The sequence below is a fragment of the Scleropages formosus genome, chromosome 11, assembly GCF_900964775.1.
Source record: "Scleropages formosus chromosome 11, fSclFor1.1, whole genome shotgun sequence".
In the NCBI taxonomy this organism is placed as follows: domain Eukaryota; kingdom Metazoa; phylum Chordata; class Actinopteri; order Osteoglossiformes; family Osteoglossidae; genus Scleropages; species Scleropages formosus.
The window spans coordinates 381,155-407,787 of NC_041816.1; the positions used below are offsets into that span (position 1 = coordinate 381,155).

Sequence of the window (26,633 nt, forward strand, 5' to 3'; positions counted from 1 at the left end):
ATTTAATTTTTTAGTTATTCTCACAAATTTACCCTTTCATTTGTGTGGTTTCTAATCATGGTTTGCAAAGTCCCTAGCTCACTGAATCCAGTAAATAAAGGTTTGCACCATTGATCTGTACTGTATATACATCCCAGACTGACTAAACCTTTTATGATAGCCACTGTACTCAGCGGGTTCCCTTTTACTGGGGTTTGAGTGCAGAGGTCAGAGGTCGCTGAGCTGCTGCCCTCAACCGTCCATCTAAAATGGCAGGTTTGGGGTTGAGCGCCTGGGGTCACATAGCAACCAGGTCTTACTCTCATTCTGTAGATGAGTATTATGAAGGAGGTGCTGCAAGGGTGATCTCCAAGGGAGCACTGTGCGCTGTAAGCTTGGCTTGAGATCTGTTGCCTTTTGTAGAAGGCAGTAAGTGTTGAGCTGCCTATTATGGCTCGAGCATTACTGGTAAGTCTTTCTGACATCTGACAGACATTAAGACAGCTTGATTAGACCCTGTCTTGTGTTTTGCCTTGGTAGCTGTGACCCAAAGTGTGTAGATACAGCACATATTTTTTTTTTTTTTTTTTTGGCCAATAAATGGAACTTCTTGGAGTAACAGTCTATTTGCTCTGTATTCTTAGCTGCGAGTGAAAGATGGTTATTAAAACTAGATCTCTGTTATGGTCCCAAATGGTCAAGAGAAATTGTATTTGTTTTTGCAACGAAGGGGAAAAAGAGTGGGGCTATTTGAAACAGTCCTCTCTCTTGGTACCTCCCTGTTGCTGGAAAAGAGTGTAGCTTCTGTAGGTATGGTGCTGGGATGGTGGTACGTAAGGAGTGCTGTGCCCGTGAACACTGGGTGGTGTAGGGTTGGAGCTGTCGCCTTGCATCTGAAAGGCGCATGTTTGAAACCCTGCTCCAACAGTAGTGCCACTGAATAAGGTACTTAGCCTAAACTGCACCAGCAAAACTTGACCCAAGCAATTACCCAAACATGGTTAAATAATTGTGAGTAGCTTAACGCTGTAACTCGGTCTGGCCCGAAGCTTCACCTAAATAAAAATGAATGTTCTGTTCTTGCTGGAACATGTCAGTCTGTAAAGAAATCTACGGATTGCAACTTGGCAGGTTCTTAATAACAGGTCGTGTCCTCTTAGGCCGTAATGTCATCAGGGCAGGATGGGTATTGGCGGTAAGGGTTTGTAGTGGCCAGGTGAGGTTCTGGTTCCTTTCAACGCCCTTGGAGAACTGGCGTGCGACGTGTTGCTCTGTGCCGATGAGCCGTTTCTCCAGCAGGACGTTAAGGTGTTCGTTCACTTCATTCGGTTGCTTTTTACTGTGCTCTCAGTCACGTTTCTCTTTTAACCCTTCACCCCTGGATTTGCTGGATGTGTTGTGGTTTAGAACTCAGTTAAAATTTTCTGCTTAGGCTGCACTCATGTTGCCAAATGTAATTTTGCTTCCACGGTTACACGTAACATACCGATAGTTAGGCTCGTACCATTTCAAATATTTATTAATTTAAATTGGATGCCTAGAAGTAGTTGCCTGTGGATAGTTTGCTTGGCTGCATCTGTACATGTTGTCTTTGAAATAATCTGTATAATGTCATGGTTTAGACTCTAAATAACGTAACTTTATTGTCAAAGTTCCACGTTGTTCTGTTGACTCCGGTTTTGATCCGGATGCCAGGAGAGTGACCTGCAGATCTGTCTGACCCAGCAGCGGTCACGGTTCATGAAGCATTTTCAGTCAGGTGATATTGCTGCATGTCTTTCGGTTTATATTCCTTAGTAAATCACTCACCGAGAGCCTTAAATTGCCTGCGCTGATATTAGCGACATGAGCGCATACCTGCAGTGATTGATGTGGAAGAACAACCTTTCATTTAGATGCAGCCTCATGTTGGAGCCTGTTGCCGTTTTCCCCGGTCGCAGAGGCTGGTTTCAGGATTCTCGCACCAAGACCACCGCTGTCCGAGGGTGGCTGCGCTTCTCTCTGTCCCCATCTTGCCCTCGGGTGTTTTGTGTTTTGGCCAGCGCTAATCAAGTGCAGGGAGTTGGCTTTACTCCACTTGTTGACATGCCGAGCTCCTGACTTCCTTCCAGGTCATCGCCTCTCGAGCAGGGAGATGTGCTTGACAGCTGTGAGGAATGTGGTGCTGCGGAAAGGTGTGATCCGTCTGCCAGCTGAGTGGCGTGGATCTGGATGGTTGCTTGATCAGCACCTGGTAGGATGTCTCGCCGAGCCTTCCCGCTCTGTGCCCAGGCACCACATGTACCACCGTGGGTCATTTTGCAGCATGTGGCCAAAGGAGCATCAAACAAAGCAACGCTGACCCTTCGTGCGTGGAGTCTGAAGGCAATTAAGATAAAGATAAATGACTGATTACCAGTATAATACTGATCAGTATGAAAGCGTGTTTAGCTATATGTGTCTCATAGTGTTCTGGTGAAGCTATTAAAAGTAGAGGCACTTTCTTTCTTTTTTTATCTTATTGTTTCTATGGGACATGGCAGCATAAGTGGAGGACACTCAGCCCTTCATATTACATGTCACAAGAAAGGTCGTTTCACATGTTTGCACAGTATCAGCGCCGCTCTTAACGCCAGTCTGGCAGGAGCTGTAAGACGAGACATCGCTGATGCAGGGTGTGTAAATTAAACGTGTCCCCCTCCCACCCACACCACTACACTTTTTTCTTCTTTTTTAATTTTTTAAATAAATGTCTAAATTAAAAAAAAAAAAAAAAAAAAAAAAAAACACGACACCTTTCTTTGGAAATAAGACCTGCGTGAATGCATTTATCATGGGACTTTGATGGGTGGTAGCACTAGACAGCTGATTGTAAAAGCTGACACCTAATCCGGCTACTGTGTGCGTGCGCTGGGATCGTCGGCTCTGCGTCCAAACTCAGTTCAGCAGACAGTTTAAGGTGGCTTGTAAGGGGTCCCTTTGGAGGCCGGCCAGGGACAGCTTAAACATGACACTGTAATCCAGCTAGGTGAATATTTCTAGGCGACGAGCGCATACCGACGCTAGCGAGGTTCCTCCTTGGCTGGCCTTGTTTTGGTGCCGATTGCCGCCCCGCCGATATGCAATTACTCATCGTCAGAGAATGCTTACATTTTATTATTAGCCCTGTCCTCCGATCAGTCATCAGGGAGGTTGGAGGGTCAAAAAATAAAGAGATGACCGGTCTGAGGGGGCCGTCTGCGCAGCGATTGCTGCGGTATTTTAGACCCGGGTGAGAACACATATTTACCCTGCGCTGTTGGCGAATGCCATTTGGCGGGTAGGTCTTGTGCGAACGGAGGGGAGCGATCCGGGCCTTAAGCGTAGGCACTGCCCGAGGGGAGAGACTCGGCCCAGGAGGAGGAGCTGTCCCGGCGCTCGCCTCCTGCTCCAAGACGGTACGCAGAGCGGCGATGAGGTCCCAGGCCGCAGCCTGCAGCCGAGGAGCTCTCGGAAAGCGCTCGGGAAGCCGTTCGTCCAGCGGGAGGGCCGAGGCGGCGCGTTCGGCCGGGGGCCCGTTTTGAGGAGGGTCCGCGGACTGTCGCTGCTTGCTCTCGCTTGCTGGCCGAGCGCCCTCCGAGGAGAGGGGAGACTTTTTCAGAGCAGCAGCCATCCGGCGGACCAGCCTTTTCCAGCAGGATGAGCCGGTGGCTTAAATGTACCTCCGTGTACTTCGTACGTATACTGCTGATGATGAGGGGCTTGTGTGCTCCTTCGTGCTCCTTCGTGCTCCTTCGTGCTCCTTCGTGCTCCTTCGTGCTTTGTGGGTCTACGTTTGGTTAGAAGGCTTAGCAGTTTTCAAGGCACCTGTGGAATCGGGTTAGAAAAGCCAAGTGTTTGCTCACGGATCAAGTGGCGACGGCACTTCCTTAAACACGTTCAGCAGAACAGTATAGCAAGGAGAGTTCCTGGAACATTGTGCTCTGTCGATTTGCATGACGAACTGTGCCTGGAAACCTCTGTCGTGTTTTTACTTGTCGTCGAAACTGATGGCAGACGTTATTCAGTTCTGCTCTCACTGTTAGGCTTTTTCCATTTCCCTCTTTATATGATTAATGCAGTTTATTTTTAATAACGTCCGGCCTCCTCTTTGTGTTTCTCAGCTATAGTATTTCGGTAAGAATAATGCGTTTTACATTCGATTGCAGATATTTTGACATGTGCTAGTTTTAGTTGTGTTTATGAATTTTTTTCAGACATAAATGATTGAAAATGAAACTCCCCCCCCCAAGTGTAAATGCAGCTTGGCATGTGTTTACTGAAGAGTAAATGCCGATGTAGTGTTTAGGAGGACCTTCCTAGGAAAGCGATATTGTCCCGTTTGCCATCGAGGCTGTCAGTCTGAAGAGGTGAAAATGCATCATTGACCGCTCGTGCGTTGTGAATATTGGTGAACGAGACGCAAGCGTCGCGGTCCTTACCTGGGCTCTCTGTGCCGCATGGCCGATCTTTCAGAACACAGACTGGAACAAGTATGACGACCGGCTGATGAAGGCAGTTGAGCGGGGCGAGGGGGAGAAGGTCGCCGCTCTTCTCGGCAAGAAGGGCATCGTCCCCACCAAACTGGACGTCGAGGGCCGTTCGGCGTGAGTATTTCCCGCCCCCACAGCTATCGCTGCTCTCCTTGCCTCTGTGTACTTGGCTGGGCTTCAAGTAAAACTACAAATAATTGAAAGTCTAAATACAGGGTCATTGTTGTTTTCTGCCATGTTTTTTTTTTTTTTTTTTTTTCTCTGCAGCCCTCATTTTTGTGCACAATCTTTGGCCAAAACATCCAGTGTCTCAGCTACCCAGATGTGTATCAGATAGGATGGCTTTACCAGTAGGGAAGGCTGTTTCTACCATATTTATCTGTTAGATACGCAGTTCAATATTTAAATTTTTTTTTTTTTTACAGCACCGTATTCTCTAGGACTTGTACGTCTCACTAATTCTTGATCCAGTGTTAATACCTTTATTTGTAAACTCTGTAAGTGGATTACTTCTGCTTTGTTCAGCCATGCTTTATGTATGCTGAAAAGATAATTTTTTAAAAAAAAGTTTTTGGAGCATGAGGAAACAATTATGATATTTGAATGTCCTGGTATTTGCAGCGTCTTCTCTCCATGACTTGTGGTTTTATATTTGCTGGACTGGATGACTGACGTGCACACTGCGGTCAGTGCTTCTTGACCAGAGCTTCTTGTAGCAGAAAGTTCAGCATCAGCAAGAGTTTCAGTAAACATTATATTCACATACATGTACTTAAACACAATATAAGTTTAGATCTGGTGCTGACTGTAATTCCAGAGTGATGGTGTCATGCTGGGCAGCCTCATTATGTTTAGCCTGATGTCCTGAAATACAGTTAGGTTGTGTATTTTTAATACGAAAGCAGGGTAAACAAGCGAAGGATGCGAGGCTGAGTGCATCACAAATGTCCTGCACGTCACAAATTATAATCACTAGGTCGTTCTGCTCAGATTTATTTTACCTTTTGGATTTGCATTTTGCACTTTAACCGTGGTCAGACCAAATCTGCTTATCTTAAGAATATATCTGACAGAGCTGCTCTGACAACCAGTGCATTTTGATGGCCTCTTTGTGAAAACCTTCCCCGAGTGTGTCACTTCTCAGGAGTTGACCTGCTGGTTACGTTCAACAGAGTGTGAAATTCTCACAGGGCACTGTCATCTCAACAGAGGCGAAAGGCACCTCTCGTATTTAGGTGGTAAGAATTTTTCCAAACCAAACAATGTGCGTTTCCTGCTGAAGATGCCTTGCTGTGCCAACGCCTTTAAACACAAACTGGAGCAAGTGCCGGCTGGAATAATCCATCGCAGCGGGTGGCTGCATTATCTGCAGAGAGCTTCCACCGTCAGGAAGTAAAATCCTAAGAAGTGCAAAGGAGGTGCATAAAAAAGTCCATTTCAAATTTGTGAAATTAGAAATGGCTCTATCAGCTATAACTGTGTGACTTTAATTTACTGGGTCCTCTCCAAAGGTATCGATTTGACCGCCACATTTGCCCGTCCAGCAAGTTGCTGAACGAGGGAGAACCGCCTGGCAAGAATCCCTTTCAGATGTTGGGAAGTTCTCCCTCCGTCCTTCTCGAGTTGTCCGCTGTCGTGTTCAGCAGCTTGCCCATTATTTGGCCTCATTGTAACAGATGGCAGAATCCAGACTATTGTACAGCTGTTTTAAAGGCACGTAACTGTAGACGCTATAATTATTGAATGACGTACCCATCCACCCATTCATCATTAATAACCGCTTGTCCCGTGCAGGGTTGCAATGACTTTTATTTATATTTACAATCCCCCCCCCATTGTGCTTATGTAGTATTGTTCAAAGACAGTGCAGAGGTTAAGTTCAGTGCTATTTACGTGGTTTATGTGTCTCTCGCACTACTTTCCCTGGAGACTTCTAAAAATACTTAATTTCCTTGGTGTTGCAGGCATGAAAGTGACTGGGGAAGAAGCTGGTGCCAAGATAAGATGTCAAGTGTCTGGGGCCCCTAATGGGCCTGTCTCCAGTTTCACACATACTTAATCGCCATGGACAGTTGCACACGTTTCTTCTAAAATCATCATCAAACCATTAAGATTGAGAAATCGGGCACACGTCGACCGAGACTGCTTGCCTTTATTTTTTTTAAAAACACATTATTTGCAATATTCATGTTGGAAATTTAATTTTTGATTTTCTTATGAGAACGTGATGTTAGTTTCCAGTTCATTGAGAGTTTACAGTGTACAAAGTTTCTTTGACAGTGATATTCAGTGCAAGTTTTTTAATCTTGTGTACAGTTACTGTACGCTTACTTTCAACTACTTCCATCTCTCACCAAATTCATGTTTATTTAAGCATTTACTACCTGCCTAGGCAACATAGCCCTTGTGATGTTCCTTTGATATCGCTGTTGCTGTTGTCTAACTTGTCTAAACTGTTGGTATTTTACATGTTCTCTGAACACTTAAGATATTTCGTATTGTAGCTGTCAAATACAGTGATTAAAAAGAAGTGGGTACGCTGCTTTATGCCCTATAGCTTCTGGAGTGCTGGAACCCTTCATTGGACAAGGAGGTATGGATGGATGGATGGATGGATGGATGGATGGATGGATGGATGGATGGATGTACATTTGCTTTGTAACACCTTGCTGTCGTCTTCTTTTCTCTCCCGTTTTCTTTCTAGATCTTAGACAAGCATATCGATAGAGCCCGTGTCATGTTGTAAACTGTCAGAGGTGTGTACACCCTCCCAGTAGACGTGTGTAGGCCACTTCCTCCATCTGACTTCTAGCTGCACTTTGACAGGTCACATCTCTCCATGGCTTTCCTGACACATCCAGAAGAGTGTTGCTGTACAAGTAGCATGGAGGTGTATATTGCTGGCACCATCTTCCTTATAAGTGAACAGGTTTACTGTCGATACTTGGATGGCTTTAACAATGTTAAAAGCTATTGGTTTGTTTTCAGTTAATCAGAACTTCTGCTGTTAGTGTTTAAGGGTGCGCATTACTCACTCCTGTGTTTGTGATTTGAGAGGAAAATTGGCATTAAATGACAACCCCAGTTCACGGAGCATATTATTAAATGTGCTTTGTGGTAATGCAACTCATCTTCGTTTTTTTTTTTTTTTTTTTTTTGCCGTATATTTTCATGAACACTTGAGCACAGGGTAAACATGAATGTATTGTGTGGTTTCTGTCTGTGTACTTGTGACTGAAGTGAGTGGGAATGGAAGGTCTTCTAACAGAAATGTTATCTTGTTGTTTACTTTACTGTCACTGTCAAGGAGATGGTGTTGCACTAGGGAGGGATGACCTCAGTCCTCAGTTTTGAGTCTGCTGGTGAGAAACCAGGTCAAAGTCCTGCTTGCCAGCAGCTTACTGCTCAAGACTTTTCCTTCGCCCTCAACATTGCTTTTAATATCCATGGTCATGGTCCCAAAGTGAGGTGTCAGTCAGCATGTCTCCTGTGCACAGCTACAGTGTCATATGTTATGTAGAGTAAACATAAACACAACGTGAAAATGAAAGTCTTAGTAAGACCCCAGAGCAACGTGTGCACCTACACAGGTGATCACTGTCCTGGTCTTGTTCTGTTTGATGGATCAAACTGTGAGCCCCTTTTGTGTGTCTCGCATCGAAGATGTCTAGAGCTGTGACAGAATGATTGGATTGGATTCAATTAAAGGTCATAGGTTTAATGTTAAATATAGTTGCTTTTTGACTAAGCTATGCTGTGACCTTATACTGTCTGTAATTTACTACTACCGTTCAATAAATTAGCCATTCAGATTTGATGGGGTACACCTAATTTTTTGTAGCAATAGTCATGAGCCAGCACAGTTTATTGGAAAGTCAGCATAGAGTTTTTAAATAATCTTCTTGTGGGGGCAAAATAGGAAAAAATTCATAAGAAGTTTAAATAGTTCTGATGTTAAAAGAATTCACATTGAAATGCATAGCAAATATTAAGTATTTGATGAGGAATGTTTTGCATTAAAGGTGCAGTGCACCTAGTCTTTCCCAGTCATATAATTCATAACACTCATTGTCCCCAGGGGTGGAAAAAAACGTGGGTGGTGATCATGGAAGTAACAGTGTTATTTATTGTTAGGTGAACAGGCTGTCCAGTTGCCGTGAATTTCATATCTGTCATCAGCACCCTAGAGCGCAGAAGGAAGTGAGGGAGCAAAATAATAGGTTGGTGAAGGTAATAGGAGAAGAAACCTGTTGCAGAATGTGTGACTGGCTGTGGTCCCAGCAGAGAAATTTTAGCTGAGTTTAACCAGTCACATGGCCATGAGGGTGGGCTGAGATCATCCCACCTTACTGAGAAGCAGGTCTAAAAAACACGGTGGAGAGTGGCAGCGCTGGCAGTAATGTGGCTGAAAGGGTGGTTTGCAGCCTCATTACGTTCATAAAATTTTTGCACGCTCGTAAAATCTAACTGGGCTGTTCTGTAGATGAAGGTTCTTTGAATGAGAAGACTATAACCGCAAGGCTGCTTCTTGTCTAAGGAACCTTGGAGCAATCTTGGAAATAAAGTTTGGGTGATTAATCCAGAGCTGATACCGTGCTTTTCCCTTTATTGTAAGCCAGTAGTAGCAGTAATGTTTGCCTTGGACTGTATAGATTGGATGGGTAATGGCCGAGCCTGGTCTTCTTACTGTGGGCCTGGCTGTTTGGGATTTGATGGAGTGCGCAAACCATTGATGGTCCCTATGCTGTTTATTTTCAATTTACATTTATTCATTTAGTTGTTTATCTCTGTATAATGCACCTATTTCATTGTTTAAAACTATGTCCAAGTTATGATATTGTAACGACCCGCGTTACTCTTCTGAGCGGGAAATGTGTTAATTGTTTATTGGTTAGCGTTCGGTGACTTACGGGGAATATAAGGGGGTGTTTGCGTCTGCTGCGGGGGAAAAAAAAAAAAAAGAGGAGAGCCCCATCCAAATCCACGGTGCTGTGCGCCACAATATTGATGATGATGATGATGATGATGATGTCACCAGTCTCGGTGTAAAAACATCTCATGGGGGTAGTTATCTCTGTCAACACAGCTGTTAAAGACTCAGGAAATTGTAAGGTTTCATAACTAACAATATTTGAGAAATCCTGAAGTAACTCGGTGTGAGAAGTCAGTAGATGTGTGTAGATGGGAAACTGAATATTTGAAAACCAGAATGTGAGCTCAGTAAGGGAGCTTATTACCTTCTAATATGAACCAGGTTTTAGCATGGAAATGAAAGGCCATATTCAGTGAGAATTTCTCTTACTATGTTCATAGCTACTCTGTTTTTGATTTTCTTCTTTTTGTCTTCTGGCATGCATCCAAGTTTGTGGTGTGTAGATTTCTTTTTTAAGTTAAGCAATCTCACCACATCTATGTTCATAGATTCCACCTGGCTGCCACCAGAGGACACCTGGACTGTCTGAACCTCATCCTTGGGCACGGTGTCGATGTCATCGCCAAAGATGCTGCCGGTAAGACGCACTACTCCTACCAACATGGATGCTAGTTCTTAGAAAAACCACGTGCTTCGCATTGTCTAAGTGTAAGAAGTACATTTTGAGTACCAGTGTATATATAAAATCTATAGCACATTTTATAATTCAGTTTTTTTCTTTAATTGAAAAAAACAATTTGATCATTTTCAGCAGGATGGGAGGAAGAGTGTCTGCATACCAATTTCCCATTAACATGATGGAGTTTATTGTAAGGGGGTAGTCCCTGCTGCATGTCCTGAGTGCTGGATGTGTGTTGGGTTTGTAATTACAATTAAAATATAGTTATACTGAAGATACATTAATCATATTTGAGGGGCAAAGAACTTTCTTAGTTAAAAAGATCTGATGTTAAAATGATTATTTATACTGGTCCTGGTTGGAATGAAATGTTACACAACACAGCAATGCTGAAAGTGTTCACTTGTAATTTGCATTTGATCCACTTTTCTTACAAGGAAGCTACCAAAGAGTCACAGGTATTATATTAGGACACCAAAAACAAGAGAGAACGCGAGCTAACGGGCCCGTTCTCTTTGCAGCGTTGGACTTTTCTGTGGCGCTAAAAGGGTCCGGCTTGCTATTGCCTTTGGCTCTGCTTTTATGTGAGCCATATGTTGCGCCCATGCCGTTGTTGCTGAAAACACAGGGCAGTTCTGTTGATACCTACAAGTCCCGTAGGGTGTTTCTATCTCTGACAATTGTAGATTAATTTCCAGCATGTCCGTGTCTTATGCTTCTAAGTGAGCAAAGTTCTTCGCCTCTCTTTCCACTATTAGGTGCCTTCTGCTCTTTTTCAGGTAAGAATGCTCTTCACTTGGCTGCAAGGAACGGACACTCTCTCTGTGTGCAGAAACTCTTGCAGGTTTGGACTCGTTTGCTGTTTTTTCACGTAAAACCGTTGAACTTTTTCTTTATGGTTTGTGCTTTGTGTGCAAGCGCTTCGTCGGCTAATTTCCGGGACGCTGTCACGGTGCCAGATCTTCAAGCTGCGCATCTATTCGTGTTGAAGTCAACAGCCGCCTTGGGGTGTTGCTTTGCGACTCGCGTGTGACGTGTTTTTGTCACAGTGGGGAGCGACACAGTCCGCTCGTAGAACATTAGCGGCTAGCGTGTAGACGGGCGCCAAGGTGGAACCGCGCATCACCGTGACACGCGGGCGGTAAGCGGCAGGGCCGTGGCGTTTAAATGGTGTCGACTTGGCCGGCCGGCAGTTTAGCCAATGGGTGTCTGCCATCATTCTGCTCTTACCGGCAGACTGAATCCCACAACCAGGGTAAATCCCGCTATCCCCGAAGCGTTAAGTTTCCCAGCTCACGCTTACTACCCGGTGATATGACGCCAGTGCTTGTTTGGGAACCTGTTGCTAGAGAGAGAAGGGTTTTTATAGGGTGCCGGTGCAAACAGAGTCACAGCTTGGCCTCGAGCCCCGAGATCCCCCGCACATGACAGCGCGCTGTCTGCACGTTGACATGGCTCAGCACCTCTCTGCTGTCAACAGTGTGGCATCCCAGCCTTTCTAAAAGTAGACAAAAGAGTCTGCTGACCACTTCAGAAAGAGTTCTTTAATATTTTTCCCCTTTTTTACATCTACAGCTTTTAAGATGTCTTGTAGTCACTTTTTCGGATGAAGAATTCTATGAACCTTGTAACCTTTTAGCTTTCTCCTTTGGTCCCCTTGTAGAGTTTGAGATGTGCATGACGTTTATCTGCGTTATTTCTTCTTCCTGTTAATCTGCAGCATAATTGTCCGGTCGGGAATGTTGACCTGCAGGGAAGAACGGCACTGCACGATGCAGGTGAGCGGTACCAGCCCCTCGGGTCAGCGGGAGAAGGTTTGCATTTGATCAGCTTCGGCTGATGTTGCGCAGGATGGAAACGGTTGCCATGTTAAATGGAACTTCTAGAGGTCGTGGTCTCACTCCTGATACATCAGTAAAACTCTGGCTTTTATCTGTAATTAGCAGAAGGTCGTCCAATCCTGCCTGTACACAAAGTTGCGTCATGCTGCAAAGGTGTATTCTAGATGGGTGACTGAGACGCATATCCTTCAGCATCTCTGTTTCGCTGCGGGTTTTAAATATCTGTTGAAAATTGTTCTTTGCCAGAGTGTATTTTAAGTTTGCAATTCATGGTCTTTTTTTCAACGTCTTTTGCACGATGCTTTGTACGGATGTTCATTGGTGGAAGCACCAGTTATTTGATACCACTTTGTCCACCTCCGCAGTCATGGCTGGCTGTGCTTCCAGTGTTAAACTCCTCTGTGACAGCGGGGCGTCTGTAAATGCTACTGATTTTGTGAGTATGGACACTCCAGTAAGAGCACTGTCACATGTGGCTGTGTATATTGTCGGTGCAGAAAGCTGGGACTACAGTGTATCGGGACTGATGTACTCGCTCGTTTTTGTATTGATGCAGTTTAGCCGATGGAATATAAACCTTTTTTAATAAACGTATTTGGTCGTTGACTCGTAACATCAATTATATTGTGTACAAAATATTAAGCATGTTAGAGGCTGCTTTTGTTTTTGACACCAGTGATGACCTTACCGGTGATGCATCATGCTTACTAATAATAGTAATGAATAGTTCCCAGCTGCCTTAGTTTTATTTTTAGCTGGGTGGTGTATCTGTGTTTTGCGTTCTTCTGTTCTCCCTGTGCACAGGATGGCCGAACTCCCCTAGTGCTGGCTACCCAGATGTGCCACCCCCATATCTGCCAGCTACTGCTGGAGCGCAGGGCAGATATCACAGTACGGGACAAGCAGAACAAGTATGGCTTTGTGTGTGTGTGTGTGTGTTTGTCTGTCAGTCACTGCACCAGAGCTTCTTGCCACCTAAGCACTTTATTAATTTGCAGTAGTCAGTGCTCAAGTATATTCTCAAGTGTTTCCTTACGTAATCAAGCATTAACCATTTTGGTAAACATTTTCTTTAGCAGTTTAAGAGAGAACCTAAGTGTAAAAACTCAGAGGAATCTGTTTTGACCATCTCTAGAGATTATATATAGCTGGGGGAAAATGCAAAAAATTGCTAGTATAACTTATAATAAAGAAACAAATACTCATATCTCAAACTGAATAAAACCACTCATAAATCACTGCAGAATATGCATTGAGAGCATTGCATTTAAGCAGCAAATGTGAAGTATTCTTGAAATCTGCCAAAGTAGCCAAAATTTTTTGTTTCTCCTTTTCACTCAAAGGTTGGGCACATGGTCTAACGTGTAAGAAAGTTTTCCAGAGCTCAGAAGCCTTTTTTCTGGTCAAATTACTGGTGAACTCTAACCTTTTGCTTCTGTTGTTGAAGGACTGCACTGATACTGGGATGCGAATACGTGTGCAAGGATGCTGTGGAGGTCCTGCTGAGGGCTGGAGCGGATGTCATGGCCGTGGATGGCTTCGGACACGACAGCTACCATTATGCCCGCCTTAGCAAGAACGTCGAGCTGGTGGCTCTGGTGAGGAACGCGGTGGAGAGTGCCGCAAAGGGTGAGGGACAGAACTGACCGGAGGCGAAGTTACGTGAGATTACAAAATTGCATTTGCTTAATCCAAGGTGTGCTGTGTGTTGGAGTGCTTGTAACATCTCTGTTAATGGTCTGGTAAGTGGAAAAAATTGCCTGATGAGCGAGACCATTTTCCTCTTATTATATAAAGATGTTCTTGGTGAAGATGGAACGGTTTTAACAGTTCTGACTGTGGCTGGAGGCAAAGAAATGGTGTATGGTGTGTTTTCTTCCAAATGATGTTAGGCTATTTCATTAACTGACAGGTTTTCCCTGCTTAAGGAAAAAGCAAGAATATGGCTATCGTGTTTCTCTGAAAGGCAGCACTGTTATGTAAAATTTGAAAAGTAGTTCTTAGTACTGGAGAAGTGCAGACTCTGTAGGTGAGGAAAATGCAGGTCGTGTGCGTGTGTCTGCTGACACTTCTGCCAATGGAGAATTTCTCTTGTTCCCAACACGAATTGGTCTTTCTTGTGTTTTTCTTTTTTTTTTTTTTTTTTCTTTTTTTTCCCCCCCTTTGGGAGTTTGTAAATTGTTTTCCGTATTGTCAACAAAATACATAAATCTTCACTCTTTAATAAGCGTTTATTAAAGATAATTGCTCTTTGCAGTGGTGCAAGACACACAAAGCTCTTCAGCGTACTGATGTCAACTTGCGTTATGTGTTTGCGTTTAGAAAACACCCTCTTATTGTTTGTAGTCACTGTTCTGGCCAGCGCGGCAACATTCTTTGCGCCCAACTGTGAATACGTCAAGCTTTCGTCTGTTGGCAGATGACTTCATTACCATTCTCATCCTAGCTCCTTTCCACGCGATATTTCTCACGGCTGAATTGTGTGTCCAGTAGCACTATAGCTTTATTACGCATGCTGGTTCCCTGCTCTGAGAGCGGCCTCATAAACCAGGATTACACACACACACATTTTCAGAACCGCTTGTCCCATATGGGGTCACGGGGAACCGGAGCCTACCGCATAAGGCCGGATGGGGAGGGGACACACCCAGGACGGGACGCCAGTCCGTCGCAAGGCACCCCAAGCGGGACTCGAACCCCAGGCCCACCGGAGAGCAGGACCCGGTCCAACTCACCGCGCCCCCCGCTAAACCAGGATTATTCATACTGAAAAACAAGATGGCAATAACAGTTTAATAGCATGGCTGGAATAACCGACTGGGTCGTGACTATGTCGTTACTTCAAGGTCTGGTCTCATTCATTCCCATGGTGCTACGAGAGTAAATTCCCATCCTGGCAGCATTTACAGCTGGTTAGCCATTGCTGTTCTGCTCACTCCTTTGACTTTAAGCTTGCTCTGTATGGTTCGAGACTTCTGAAAAGATTACATCTGGCTCTCCGCTGAAATCCATGCCTGGTGGATCGTCTGAAGAAGTCCCGCAGGCTCTAAGTTCACTTAAAAACAAAGTGTTTTTAAAAAAAAAAAAAAAGGTGAAAAACGGTTGTTGTTTCGACATGTGGTATGAACACATTTCTACACACGCCATTTAAATTAAAAGTTGGTCGCAACGTTTTTCTGTTTTGTCTGCTTACGTCTGTAGTTATGTGTTGCGTTACGTTGACAGATTTCAATAAGGTCATCGCACCTATATGTCACCGGTTGAGTTCGGTTTATGAATTATGCAGAGTAAAATTTTTCTTGCAACTGTTTCCATACTGAAGAATAGTCGCTTGTAAATGTTAGGGAACTAACCTTTTTTTTTTCCCCCTGTGTCCCTTTGTATGGAAAGCCAAAGGAGCTGCAAAGATGGAGCAGAGATTGCGACAGGTAATACTGCATTTTTTAATGCTTCATTCAGTTTTATGTTTATGTGTACTCTTTCTGACTACTCTCTCAGTAACACGAGGAAATGATTTTATTTTGAGTACTAAGACCTTATTTTATTTGTGCATTGCCCCTCTTCCTTCTGGAAAGATCCACTGAAGGCATTCATTGGCAGTTCTGCATCTGTTCACCATTGGTAGTTCCGTGTGGAGCGCGTACAGCACAATGAGGAATAAACCAGAAGGAGATCTTTTCTTTTAAACAAAGCATTATGCATGTCAGCCAGGACCGCTCTGATGTGGTGAACGTTTCATCCTGGTGGGGGGGAAAACTTGACAGGAATGTAAATATTTGCTCACTTTTTACCTTTGTATGTGGTCTACATGGATGCGGTCATGTTTAGGAAACTGTCATGTGGGTCAGCAGGAATCTGTAACACTTTTGTTCTCTGTCCGTGTGATGTGAAGTCAACACATGCCGCCGCACACAACTCGGTACGTGCGAACTGATACCGAACGAGCCGACCGCACAGGGTATTGCTGAAAAATTAGTATCTGCCGTCAGACAAAAAAAAAAAATGTGTAGAAGCACATATGAGACCACGAAGGAGTGTGCCTATATGTTTTACATTTTCTTTCGTTTTTTGTTACACGTTCACGTTATACCGTGTGTAAACCATCCCAGTACGCTCTAGAAATATTATAGTTCAATAATGGGGGGCGTGGTGGCGCAGCGGGTTTGGCCCGTTCCTGCTGTGTGGCGTCTTTGGGGTTCGACCCCTGCTTGGGGTGCCCTTCGACAGACTGGCATCTCATCCAGGGTTTGTCCCCTCCCCCCTCGGCCTCGCGCCCTGCGTTCCCGGGCTAGGCTCCGGCTCGCCGCGACCCAGCTTGGGAGGAGCGGTTGTAGACAATGCAATGCAAAAACAATGTCATTGAGTTTATTTGATGCCTACTCGTTCATTTATATCAGCAGTGTTGTTTCGGGGGATTTTTGGGGTTTTAAAGAATCACTGTTTTGGACCTGTTATAAGCCATACATTTGTCCTTCTGACAGTGTCATTTTTTTAGGATTTGGAGCCACGGGCAGGCTTAGACGTACCCTGCACATTGTCGCTTTCTCAGGCATTACCATCAGTACTCTTCTCTTGGTTAGCAATGAGCAAACAAGCAATCCTGTTCTGTCGTGATTAAACTTTGTTGTATTTGTACTTTTTTTGCGTGTGAAATTGGCACTTGAGGCACACTTTGCATTATTTTCAAGAGGACAAATTTCTTTGTATGCGTTGTGCACTCCTCTTGGTCGAATTGCATTAATCTTATAATGTCATTTTTTTTTTTTCCCCCCCTTGGTGACACTAGATGAATTGATGAACTCAAATAACCCTTTTCCTTGTCTGCCGCTGCTCGCGTTTTCTTTTATTCCCTGTTGCTGCCACTGCCATCTAGTGTTCAGTCACATTCATTTGTCTCTTGTGTAAAATTCTGTTTTTTTTTTGGAATTTCTGCAATAAGTCATGTGCTTTTTCTACAGCAGTCAATAGAAATGGCTATTGAAGCAGAAGCAAACATTAAGGATCAAATTATACATGTGAGTTGAATTTTTTTTTTTTTTTTAACACTCGTTTGAAGCTGAGAGATTGTATTTCCACTTAAATCTCTCTCACACACACACACACACAGTCTGAAACCACTTGTCCGAAGCGGGGTCGCGGGGAGCCAGAGCCTAACCCAGCAACACAGGGTGTAGAGCTGGAGGGGGAGGGGACACACCCAGGGTGGGATGCCACTCCATCGCAAGTCACCCAAAGCAGGACTCAGACCCCAGACCAGCAAGAGCCAGCCAAGCCCACTGCGCCCCACCCCCCACCACTTGAATCCCCCTCTCTTACATGCGCGCACACACACACACACACACACACACACACACACACACACACACACACACACACACACATATATATCGTCTGAACCGCTTGTCCCATATGGGGTTGTGGGGAGCTGGAGCCTAACCCGGTAACACTGGGCACAAGGCCGGAGGGGGAGGGGACAGACCCAGGACGGGACGCCAGTCCGTCGCAAGGCACCCCAAGCGGGACTCGAACCCCACACCCACCGGAGAGCAGGACCTGCTCCAACCCGCTGCGCCACCATGTCCCCCCCCCAATTGAATCAGTCACACTTAATACATCTTTTACGTTGTTTTTATACATACTATACACATTTTTAGCCATGTATCATTTGCACGCAACACAGAAAGGTTATTGCATAGTGCCGTTGTTTAAATTGTTCTAATAGCAAATGATGTTCAATGAGTGATGCAGGAACTGGAGAGAAAGAATGAGAGTCAACAGGAGAGTCTGAAAAAGCTTAATATGGAACATAGAATCCTGCTGGACAAGGTCAACCAACTGCATCAGCAGCTCAGCCAGGTAACAGCACTGTTTTATGCTGAATGCTTCACATCTGTTTTCTCGGGACAACAAACCTAAACCTGTACAACTGAAACAATATGGTAAATTAAGACACTAGGTTTTCCCAGGAAAGATGGAAACGTGTCTTTTTTATTATTTTGCAGGAGAAGTTAAATGTGGAAGACATGCAGAAAGAGGTAAATAAATCAGTTTTTGACCCCATGTCCTTTTTTTTTTTTTCTTTCCAGTAAAGTTCTCTGTGCTAAACATGGTTATAATGTGGTAAAAGTTACTGCTCAGTTTGAAATGCAGTAGCAAGCTCTTGTACAGGAACATAAATATTTATGTTGCCGCTAGATGTGTATTATGTAAATGTACATATACTATATAAATGTACTGCTTTGAAAGAGTGTGTAATTTTAAGATCTAGGCTATAATTTGATTCTTTTTGTATCAAATGATATCATTTACATCTCCAGTGTAAGAATGCCGTGACTGCTGACTTTGACTTAAGTATAGAGTAAATTCTTGGTTTTTCAGATGAAAATGTTTTCTTTTGGGAAAATTCAGGATACAATTAACTTGTTTTTTCAATACATATTAAAAATAATTATTGAGCCAAAAAATATTTCATATTTCTGACTTAAGTTGTTTAACTGTGGCTTCACACAGCATATCTGAAGTTGCTCTGATTTACCACTGTGGCTTTTTGCACTTAAGATCCAACACCTTCTGCGTCCTGCTGTTCTCTTGTAGAGAGACCAACTGAAGTTGCTGCTGATCTCCAAGGAGAAGGAGGACGGTGTCCGTACCCCAGAGACGGTGAAGGTCCAGTTAAAGAGTCCCCTGGTGAGTCATCCTTTCAAGCATCACTCCTGCTTCTGCTGCAAAACGCAGATGAACCGTGTCAGTTTGCCACATTGTCCCTGTTGTTATACCTCATAATAACCCTGTGACAAGGCAGAGCAAGCAGTTCTTTCTGCTTAGTATGCGATAGTTGTGCAGTACAATATGATGTGTTTTTTGTGTGGTTAGGAATGTAATGAATTATGCCATTTGTAATTTCAGGGGGATTATTCAGGCCAGTCTGTTATCAAAGGTAATGGAACCCTTTTCCTTTTTGCGTAAAATGGTCTTGATGGCAAAAAGAAAATGTTTCATTCGTCCAAATAGACAGACGGAACAGATCACCCCCCCCCCTCTATACTGTGTTATGTGAAGGAAATTGAGATGTGATGAATGGCTATTACATATTTATGAAGTAGTTGTATCTTTGCCTTTCCTTTCAGGAAAAGACAACATCCTGGTAAAACAGTCTCAAAGCCTGGATTCTGCATCGGTATGTTTTTTTTTTTTTTTTTTTTTTTTGTAAAAACACAGGAGCACAAGTTACAGTAGCCTGCAAAAAAAGCCACCAAAAGGAAAATATACTAGGTGGTTTTGGCTTTAAACCCCCCTGTTAGCTAGATGTTGTTTCAAATAAATTTGTCTTTCTGTCTTGCTTTGAACTTCACCTGTTTCGGCTGTACGGGCGGTCCCCGGGTTACGAACGTCCGACTTGCGTAAAACCCGTAGTTACGAACCCCTCCGTAAAGCCCGCTATATTAAAAATTTGAGTTACTGTACATACAATGATTTGTAATAACGAGTGAGCGCTGCTTCGCGACGTGCGTCAAAACATTGCGTCTACAGCGATTTGTCGGCTCGTGGGCGTGTAAGACTTCATTCTTTTCAGTCGGACTGTCACGCCCGCAACCTTGCCCCGAACGTCCGCACCTGCCCGAAATCACAGCAGTGGGGTATAACGAAGCCGCTTGCCGAATCTCGTTTGAGAAACCTGTCTGTCTGGCGCTCATGCGTAAACCCACGACAACGTACCCGTCCTTCCAAGTCCCTCGTTCTCCTCAATCCCTCGTTCCTGCTGCCGACGTTCACGACTCCTGACAGTTGCATCACCTCCTTGAGGACATCAGATTCTCCCCGAGACCTACGTTTGTGCATCGACCGACCCGCACCTGTCCCCGACCACAAATCTCACCTGCTCCCTTGTGTACCAACAATAAAGGTCCCGCGATTGGGTCCACACACACTCACTCACTCACTCACACACACACACACACACACACACCTCAGTTTCCTGCCTGTTCGGTGTGACACGGACCACGTGGCTGTTAAGTGTCTCATGTATTGGGGTATTTCGCTTTAATTTTTTTTTTCTTTTTACTCTCCTAACAATGGACGAAAGCCTAAATGTGATGCAAGCGATGGTGATGCATCAAAGAAAAGGAAAATGATCACGACTGAAACTAAAGTGGAAATAATAAAGTGATCGGAAAAAGGTGAAACACTGCAGTGAACACTGGAAAAGCAAACATTACAGTTTCTTTAATGTTTTTTTTTTCAGACACACATTCTCTCTACTCCTCCTCTATCTATTATAAATACTGTAGTTACACTTATTATGTTAGAGATGTTTTGTGTATCCAGAAGTTTCTTTGTTTTTTTTATGCATAAAAAGGTACACAGTATACTACATTTACATTTATTCATTTAGCAGACACTTTTCTCCAAAGCGACGTACATCCCGTAGAAAATACAATGTTACATTACATTAGCAGGAAGAGAGACTTGGATGCAGATGCGTGATCCTTAAGTGCAGTTAGTTTACTTTCCGCCAGTATGAACCAATGGACATCTCACGAGTACAATATACTAAGACAAACATTTGACTGTCGTTGGCCATGAACCGTACCTAACTGTCCCGACTTCCGTAGAAATCCAACTTAAAGAGAGACTCAGGAAAAGAACTCATTTGTAATCCGGGGACTGCCTGTAATGCATTTGGATATGAAATTTAATAGCTTCTTGACACGTGCAGACAGTGGTTGCGATAACGTACAGAAAGCTTAGGGAAATCACTAGGGTCTAAGTAAACGTTTGTATTCTCATTTTAAAGTGTGTGCTGTTTCGTCCTCGGGAAATGAGAAATTTCCGATTAGCAAGCTTATTGTCCGCAGGTATTTTCACTGCTAGGGATAAGCTTTAAATTGAGGCTAAGGCTAATGTACTTTCATAGTCTACCCTTGACTTTGGCACATTTCTTAAGAATTACTTAAAACTTGAGTAAAATTCAAAACGCGGGGAACTACGTTTAAAAACGTACACTGGCTGAACATTTTGACATCTGTGCCCCATTTCAGCTTCTGCAGTCAGGTCCCGCATCGCTGCGATCCGTGTCCCGCCCCCTGGAGCTGACGGTGCCGGGCATGGTTCCGGCCGGGGAGGCAGAGGCTCTGCGCAAAGAACTTGAAGCGGTGAGAAAGAGTCGGGAGGCTGCAGAACAGGAGGCTGGAAGGCTCAAGGAATCACTCGCACGTAAGATCCAGGAGTGCGAGGAGCTGGCACAGAGCCGAGACGCCGCCAAGCGTGAATCGGAGCGGCAGGTGCGGGAGCTGGAAGAGGCCCTGAGTGACGTACAGAAGAGGATGTTAGACTCTGAGGCGAAAGTGAAGCAGCTGCAGTCTCACGTGGTGGCCGTAAAGGAGCGCCTGAGCAGCCAGCAGCTGGAAGACCTGAGGGTCCAGCTGCAGGATGTCAAATCAAAGTACGAGGGAGCCTCGACAGAGGTGGGTCGACTGCGTAATCAGCTGAAACAGAGCGAGAAGGCCTTGGAAGAGTACAAGAAGAGCGAGGGAGCGCTGGCAGAAGAGACGGAGAGGCTGACGAAAGAGCTGGAGAATGCCAAGAAGGACAAGGAAGCATTGACCCTGGAACTGGTGGACATGGAATCTCTCGTGAAGGAGCTGGAGGTGGGGCAGATGTCCATGGTCCCTACAGAGAAGTTTGACAACATGAAGAACCTTCTTACCAACGCTGTAGATGAGAAGGAGAAGCAGCTGGCAGAGGTGAGGGAGGACTACGACAGGGTGCTTGAGGAGGCAGCGGAGCTCCACAGGGAGCTGGACAGTCAGAGGACCAGGGCTGAGAGAACTGTGTCCCAGACGGAGCATGAAAGAGTGAGGGCTGCGCTAGAGGAACAGAATGGGACCTTGAAGAAGAAGCTGACAGATGTAACTGCCAAGAGCCAGGCGCTTATCCGAGAGGTGGAGGAGATTGAAAAAGAGAGGGAACTTTTGAGGGTACGTGTTCAGGACCTGAATAAGAAGATGCAAACTCAGTATGTGCCCCTAAAGTCCCACGAGGAGCTGAAGAAATCACTCAACCACAGCATAGAGGACCTTAACAAGCAGCTAATAGAAGCTGTGCAGAAGAGAAACAAGGATGAGGAAGAGCTAAAGAAGCTTGAGGTAGAGAGGGCCACACTGTGTGAAAATGTGACCAACCTGAAGAGTCAGTACATCCAGAAGGAGAGGTTGGATCAGGAGGTGGCAACGCTGACGGCTCATAATGGAGAGCTGGAGAAGGAGCTGGAACTCCTTAAGGCACAGTGTCAGGACAAGGAAAAAGAGCTGGACAAGGTGGTGGCTGAGTACACGTCCCTGAGGCAGAGCTTGCAGAGAGGGTTTGTACCGAGAGGCGAGCATGAGAAAATGAAAGATGAGTTAAGTAGAGCTTTGGAGGAAGCAAAGTGTCAAGTTTCCAGTATGGTAAAGCGGTGCAAGGAAAGTGAGGATGAGTTGGGGAAAGTGAAAGAAAGGAGTGAGGCGTTGAACAAGAAACTGCAAGGTGCTCAGACCACTTTGGAAAAGGACTACGTTAGTTTTAAAGAACACGAAGAAGTGAAAAGCAAGTTGAGCCGTGCCGTTTCTGAAATGGAGAACAGGGAAAAGGAGGCCTTGCTGAAATACCAGTCTGCCCAGGAGGAAACAAATAAGCTTCACAAAGAGATAGAGGAACAAAAGAAGGAACTGGACACGATTCAGGAGGCAATTCGGTCGAGGTTCATTCCTCTGGCCGTTGTTGAAGAGAGAGAGCTCTCGTTCAGTGCTTCTCTGAAGAACTTAACCGAGCAGCTTGCAGAGATGCAGGAGAAGTACAACCGTGTGAAGAAGGAGGGAGAATGTCACAAGCGGGAGAAGGAGATGCTGGAAGTGGAGATGACGTCTGTGCAGGAGAAGATGGAGAAGGCCTTTGTGCCAGCTGAGAAGTATCAGGAAGTAGAGCGCTTGTACCGAGGGCTTGGCCAGAGACTGGAGGACCTGGAAAAACAGTGCAAGGATGTGAGCGTTCAGAAAACTGAGTTGGAGGAGAGGAAGGCCCAGTGCGATGCTGAAATTCAGAGCCTGAGGCACAAGCTGGAAACGGAGCGTGTGCCGCTGGAGCAGTTCGAGGCCGTGAAGCAGTCCCTGAACGGCAGCCTCCAGCAGGCGAGGCAGGAGTGCGAACGAGCGGCGGAGGCCCACCGGAGAGAGGCGGACAGAGCGGGTGCCCTGGAGAAGGAGCTGCAGGCCCGTAGCGGTGATGCTGCCCGGCTTGCGGAGCAAGTCCGCATCAGGGAGGCCTTGGAGGAAGAGGTGGCTCACCTCAAACTGGTCTTGAGGGAGGCGGAGGAGAGCAATGCGCAGAGGTCAGAGGACGTGGCCTCCCTTCAGTCCGAGCTGCTGAGGGCCACTAGGACCCTGCAGGACCTCCAGAGCAGAGGGGTGGAAGAAGTGGCGTCGCTTGGGGCGGAGAGGCAGAAGTTTGAGGAAGAAGTGGTGGCTCTCAGGGAGAGGCTCTCAGTTGTGAACGAGCAGTACGAGGAGCTGTACAGAGAGGCTGCCCAAGCGAAGGAGAGCGAAGCAAGGGCCAGGATGCAGACAGAAGCCCTCCAGGCCAAGAGCATCTCCATCGAGGATGAGATCAAGGAGCTGAAGAGGAGGTATGACGACTCCCTTAGCACCATAGGGGACCTGCAGAAGAGGATTCAAATGTCTTCAGAGCAGACCGAAATGAAAGATAAGAAGGTAACTACCCTTCTTTCAAACTCTTCTGAGAAGTGTATGCAGAACATTTATAACAGTGACACAACGGGGGGGGGGCGTGTTTTCCCCACGTTTGCTCGGCTTTCCTCCCACAGTCCAAAGATGTTTCACATCAGTTGGTGGCTCTAAATCGTCGTGTGTGAGAGAGGGAAATTGTTCTGTGAATGAGTATACTGTATGTAGCGTTGAAAGTTACCTTGGACATACTGTAGGTCGTATGAGGTAGAATTAATAATGCTTCTGTCACATTATTACACAGAAATAACATGAAGAATGCTCCACTGGGTTGTTGAAATGCCCCGTGTCCCCGATATTCACAGCTTCATATTTTCGTGTTTGTATATCGACTGTCCGTCTGCGGTCAGTTTTGGATGCTTTGTCTGGTCGTTGGGGTCTGAGCAGCCGCGTCTGCGTGTTCAGATCACGGAGCTGCTGGCGGACGTGGAGCGACTCAAGCAGGCTCTCAACGGCCTCTCCCAGCTGGCCTACGCCGGCAACACGCCCAAACAGAGGCAGAACCAGCACGCCGAAGCCCTCCAGGCCCAAGTGAAGAGCCTGCAGCAGCAGCTGGCCGTGAGTGTCGCCCCCTGGTGGCAGGGCTGCGCCGCCGCGCCCCGTTCGCCCCGTGTCGGAGGCGCTCGTACAAGCGCGCTCCCAGGGAAGGTCTTCCTTGCTGCCGTGTTCAGGAAAGACCATCAGTGGGTGTCGGCGTTCGCCGTGACGCCCATATCGAGCAAAGTAACTGTTGTTGTTGCCACGTGAGAGAATGAATATGATGCAGCGCAATACGATGGAGTAAATGGTGCAAAAGTACAAGATACACTAGCGAGTGCCTTTCTGAAGGGAGGTTATCACACTTCTTACACAGAAAGACTTTAACAAATTTAGCTTTTTCAGTTTCGTAAAAGGTAAACGATCGAGAAGAAAATTTCTCCGATATGGGAGAATTCTGAATCGGAGCAACTCAGTTGGGACTAAATTACAAGAAACTGCAGTACTTTCCTATCTGGAGTTGCCCGTTATGTCTGCCTTCAACTGATGGTTGGCCTGTATGTGAATTCACTTGAGCTCCTTCGAGGGCGGAAATGTACAACGTGAAAAATGTTTTATTTTCTTTATTAATTTAAAGAAATTCTGTCCTTTTGGCATTCTTTTTTTTTCCAGTTTCCTCTGAAAAACGTGATTTAATTCTGTGAAAACGTGAACTTTTTTTCTTCCCCCTTTAAGTTGAGGATGACATGCGGTGCCTCACTGTCTACTTAGTGTGTAGTGCTTTCACAATTTCAGCCTTTTGTCCTCTGTCTCCGCGCAGGATGCTGAACGGCAGCACAGGGAGGTGGTTTCCATTTATCGAACGCATCTGCTCAGCGCGGCGCAGGTACGACGTGCGGCTCCGCGAATGTGCCGAACGTACTCGGTTCGGTTGTGTGACAGACGTGCCCTGTTGCAAATGATGTAGCTTCTGAACTTCAGGGTTGCGTCGACCAGCACGTGTCATATGGAATGTGGGCCGGCGGAAGGAACGGGTTTTCGCCAACGGGTTCTCCGACCGCCGTGGGGGCTGACTGAGCCTGCGCTGTGTTGCAGGGCCATATGGATGAGGATGTGCAGGCCGCCTTGCTCCAGATCATCCGCATGAGGCAGCAGTTTGTGTGTTAGCGGCAGCGAGGAGGAGGCGCCCGCGGGAGGGATCCCATCGCCGAGCGGCCAGACCCGATTGACGCGAGTCCTGTTCGCAACCCTCACTTTGCAGCCAATGAACCAAAAATACTCTCATCGCTTGTCACCTGTCAGTGGTACTTTTCAGGCAAACTGAGAGAGCTGGGAGCTTTGACAGAGTGTGGTGTTCTTAGGGGAAAAGGTACTGTAGATGGCAGGATGACCAGGGGTTGCTCATTCAGTACTCGTCTAGCCTTTCCTGCTTTACTGGGGATTATTTGTACATCTGAGTTAAATGCATCCATGACTGTTGGGTCACTCTCTATTGACTTCGAACACTTTTACACTGACGTTTAGGTGGTATGAATATGGTACGGAAAATAAGTGGGTAAAGCGCACCGTGGATGGCTTTTTCCTTTGTTTTTCAAATTCTCTTGCAAAGGCCGATAAAGAATTATGTGGCCTGTATAGATCTTACATTTTTGTTTTGGTTGCATCATTTGATCACTTTCAATTGATTTACATGAAATGGCTGTGAACATTAACAGTGCATTATTTACCTGCTAAAACTACTGAACTCTTGTTGCCCTGTGACTCTACAGTCTAGTCAAAGCTATCGAGTCCTGCCGCAGCCACGGTCGCAGTGCATCAGCTGTACCCAGTCTGCGTACCTTGTTCATACCGCATCGTGCATAGTTTCGCAGCATTGTTGTACGCCGAGGATCTGGGACGCACCTTCCTCAACTTGTAATATGTACCTGAGCACCACGTAGCATATTGTTACCATCATGATGATTATTGTTGTCATTACTTCACCTTCACCTTGACTTGCCATAGAGCCGCCTCAGCTGTCGCAGAGAGAAGTACCTAAGTGGCAGTGTCCTCACTCCCTCAGTGAGGCAGCTCTCTTGTGACCCACAACAAACCGCGGTGCCTCTAGATGTAGGTGCTGGATTTGGTTCACTGAACACTCATGATGTCTTCCTTGAGAAGGAAAGGTCAGTCATCTCTGAGTCCCAGTAGCAGTGCTCTGCTAAGTTCTCTGTGTGTGTGTGTGTGTGTGTGTGTGTGTGTGTGTGTGTGTGTGTGTGTGTGTGTGTGTGTGTGTGAGTGAGAGAGAGTGTGAGAGTGAGTGTGTGTGTGTGTGTAGCTGGGGTGAGGCTGCCCCCTTGTGGAGCGACTTGGCAGGCCAAGTTGCTGCTTAATTTTCCTCTAGCTTTTAACTTGTAGCGATGCATTGGAGGTTCAGTAAAACTTTTTGTGCCTTTTCACAGATATATTTTTTTTTTTTTTTGGGTAATTGCTTTGTAATACTTTGATTAATAAACACTATGTTATAATGTTCAGCAG

At 45.6% G+C, this 26,633-nt stretch overlaps 1 protein-coding gene across 2 annotated transcripts in view; it reads left to right on the forward strand.

The window, feature by feature from the left end:
• LOC108934664 (uveal autoantigen with coiled-coil domains and ankyrin repeats protein-like) overlaps positions 1-26,368 on the forward strand; it is a 37,688-nt gene extending 11,320 nt beyond the window's left edge. Inside the window, exons 1-19 of one of the 2 annotated variants that reach the window (XM_018752667.2) lie at positions 3,398-3,672; positions 4,453-4,583; positions 9,891-9,979; positions 10,801-10,865; positions 11,742-11,799; positions 12,228-12,298; positions 12,667-12,773; positions 13,310-13,491; positions 15,253-15,290; positions 16,821-16,877; positions 17,611-17,718; positions 17,865-17,897; positions 18,457-18,549; positions 18,769-18,799; positions 18,990-19,039; positions 20,901-23,606; positions 24,045-24,197; positions 24,937-25,002; positions 25,212-26,368. In XM_018752667.2, coding sequence (XP_018608183.1) covers positions 3,637-3,672; positions 4,453-4,583; positions 9,891-9,979; positions 10,801-10,865; positions 11,742-11,799; positions 12,228-12,298; positions 12,667-12,773; positions 13,310-13,491; positions 15,253-15,290; positions 16,821-16,877; positions 17,611-17,718; positions 17,865-17,897; positions 18,457-18,549; positions 18,769-18,799; positions 18,990-19,039; positions 20,901-23,606; positions 24,045-24,197; positions 24,937-25,002; positions 25,212-25,283 — 4,146 coding nt within the window. In that variant the 5' untranslated portion in view covers positions 3,398-3,636 and the 3' untranslated portion in view covers positions 25,284-26,368. Of the gene's footprint in view, positions 1-3,397; positions 3,673-4,452; positions 4,584-9,890; positions 9,980-10,800; positions 10,866-11,741; positions 11,800-12,227; positions 12,299-12,666; positions 12,774-13,309; positions 13,492-15,252; positions 15,291-16,820; positions 16,878-17,610; positions 17,719-17,864; positions 17,898-18,456; positions 18,550-18,768; positions 18,800-18,989; positions 19,040-20,900; positions 23,607-24,044; positions 24,198-24,936; positions 25,003-25,211 lie in introns of those variants that run through there. The other variant, XM_018752666.2, reaches the window with a different exon arrangement.
• The last annotated feature ends 265 nt before the right edge of the window (positions 26,369-26,633 follow it).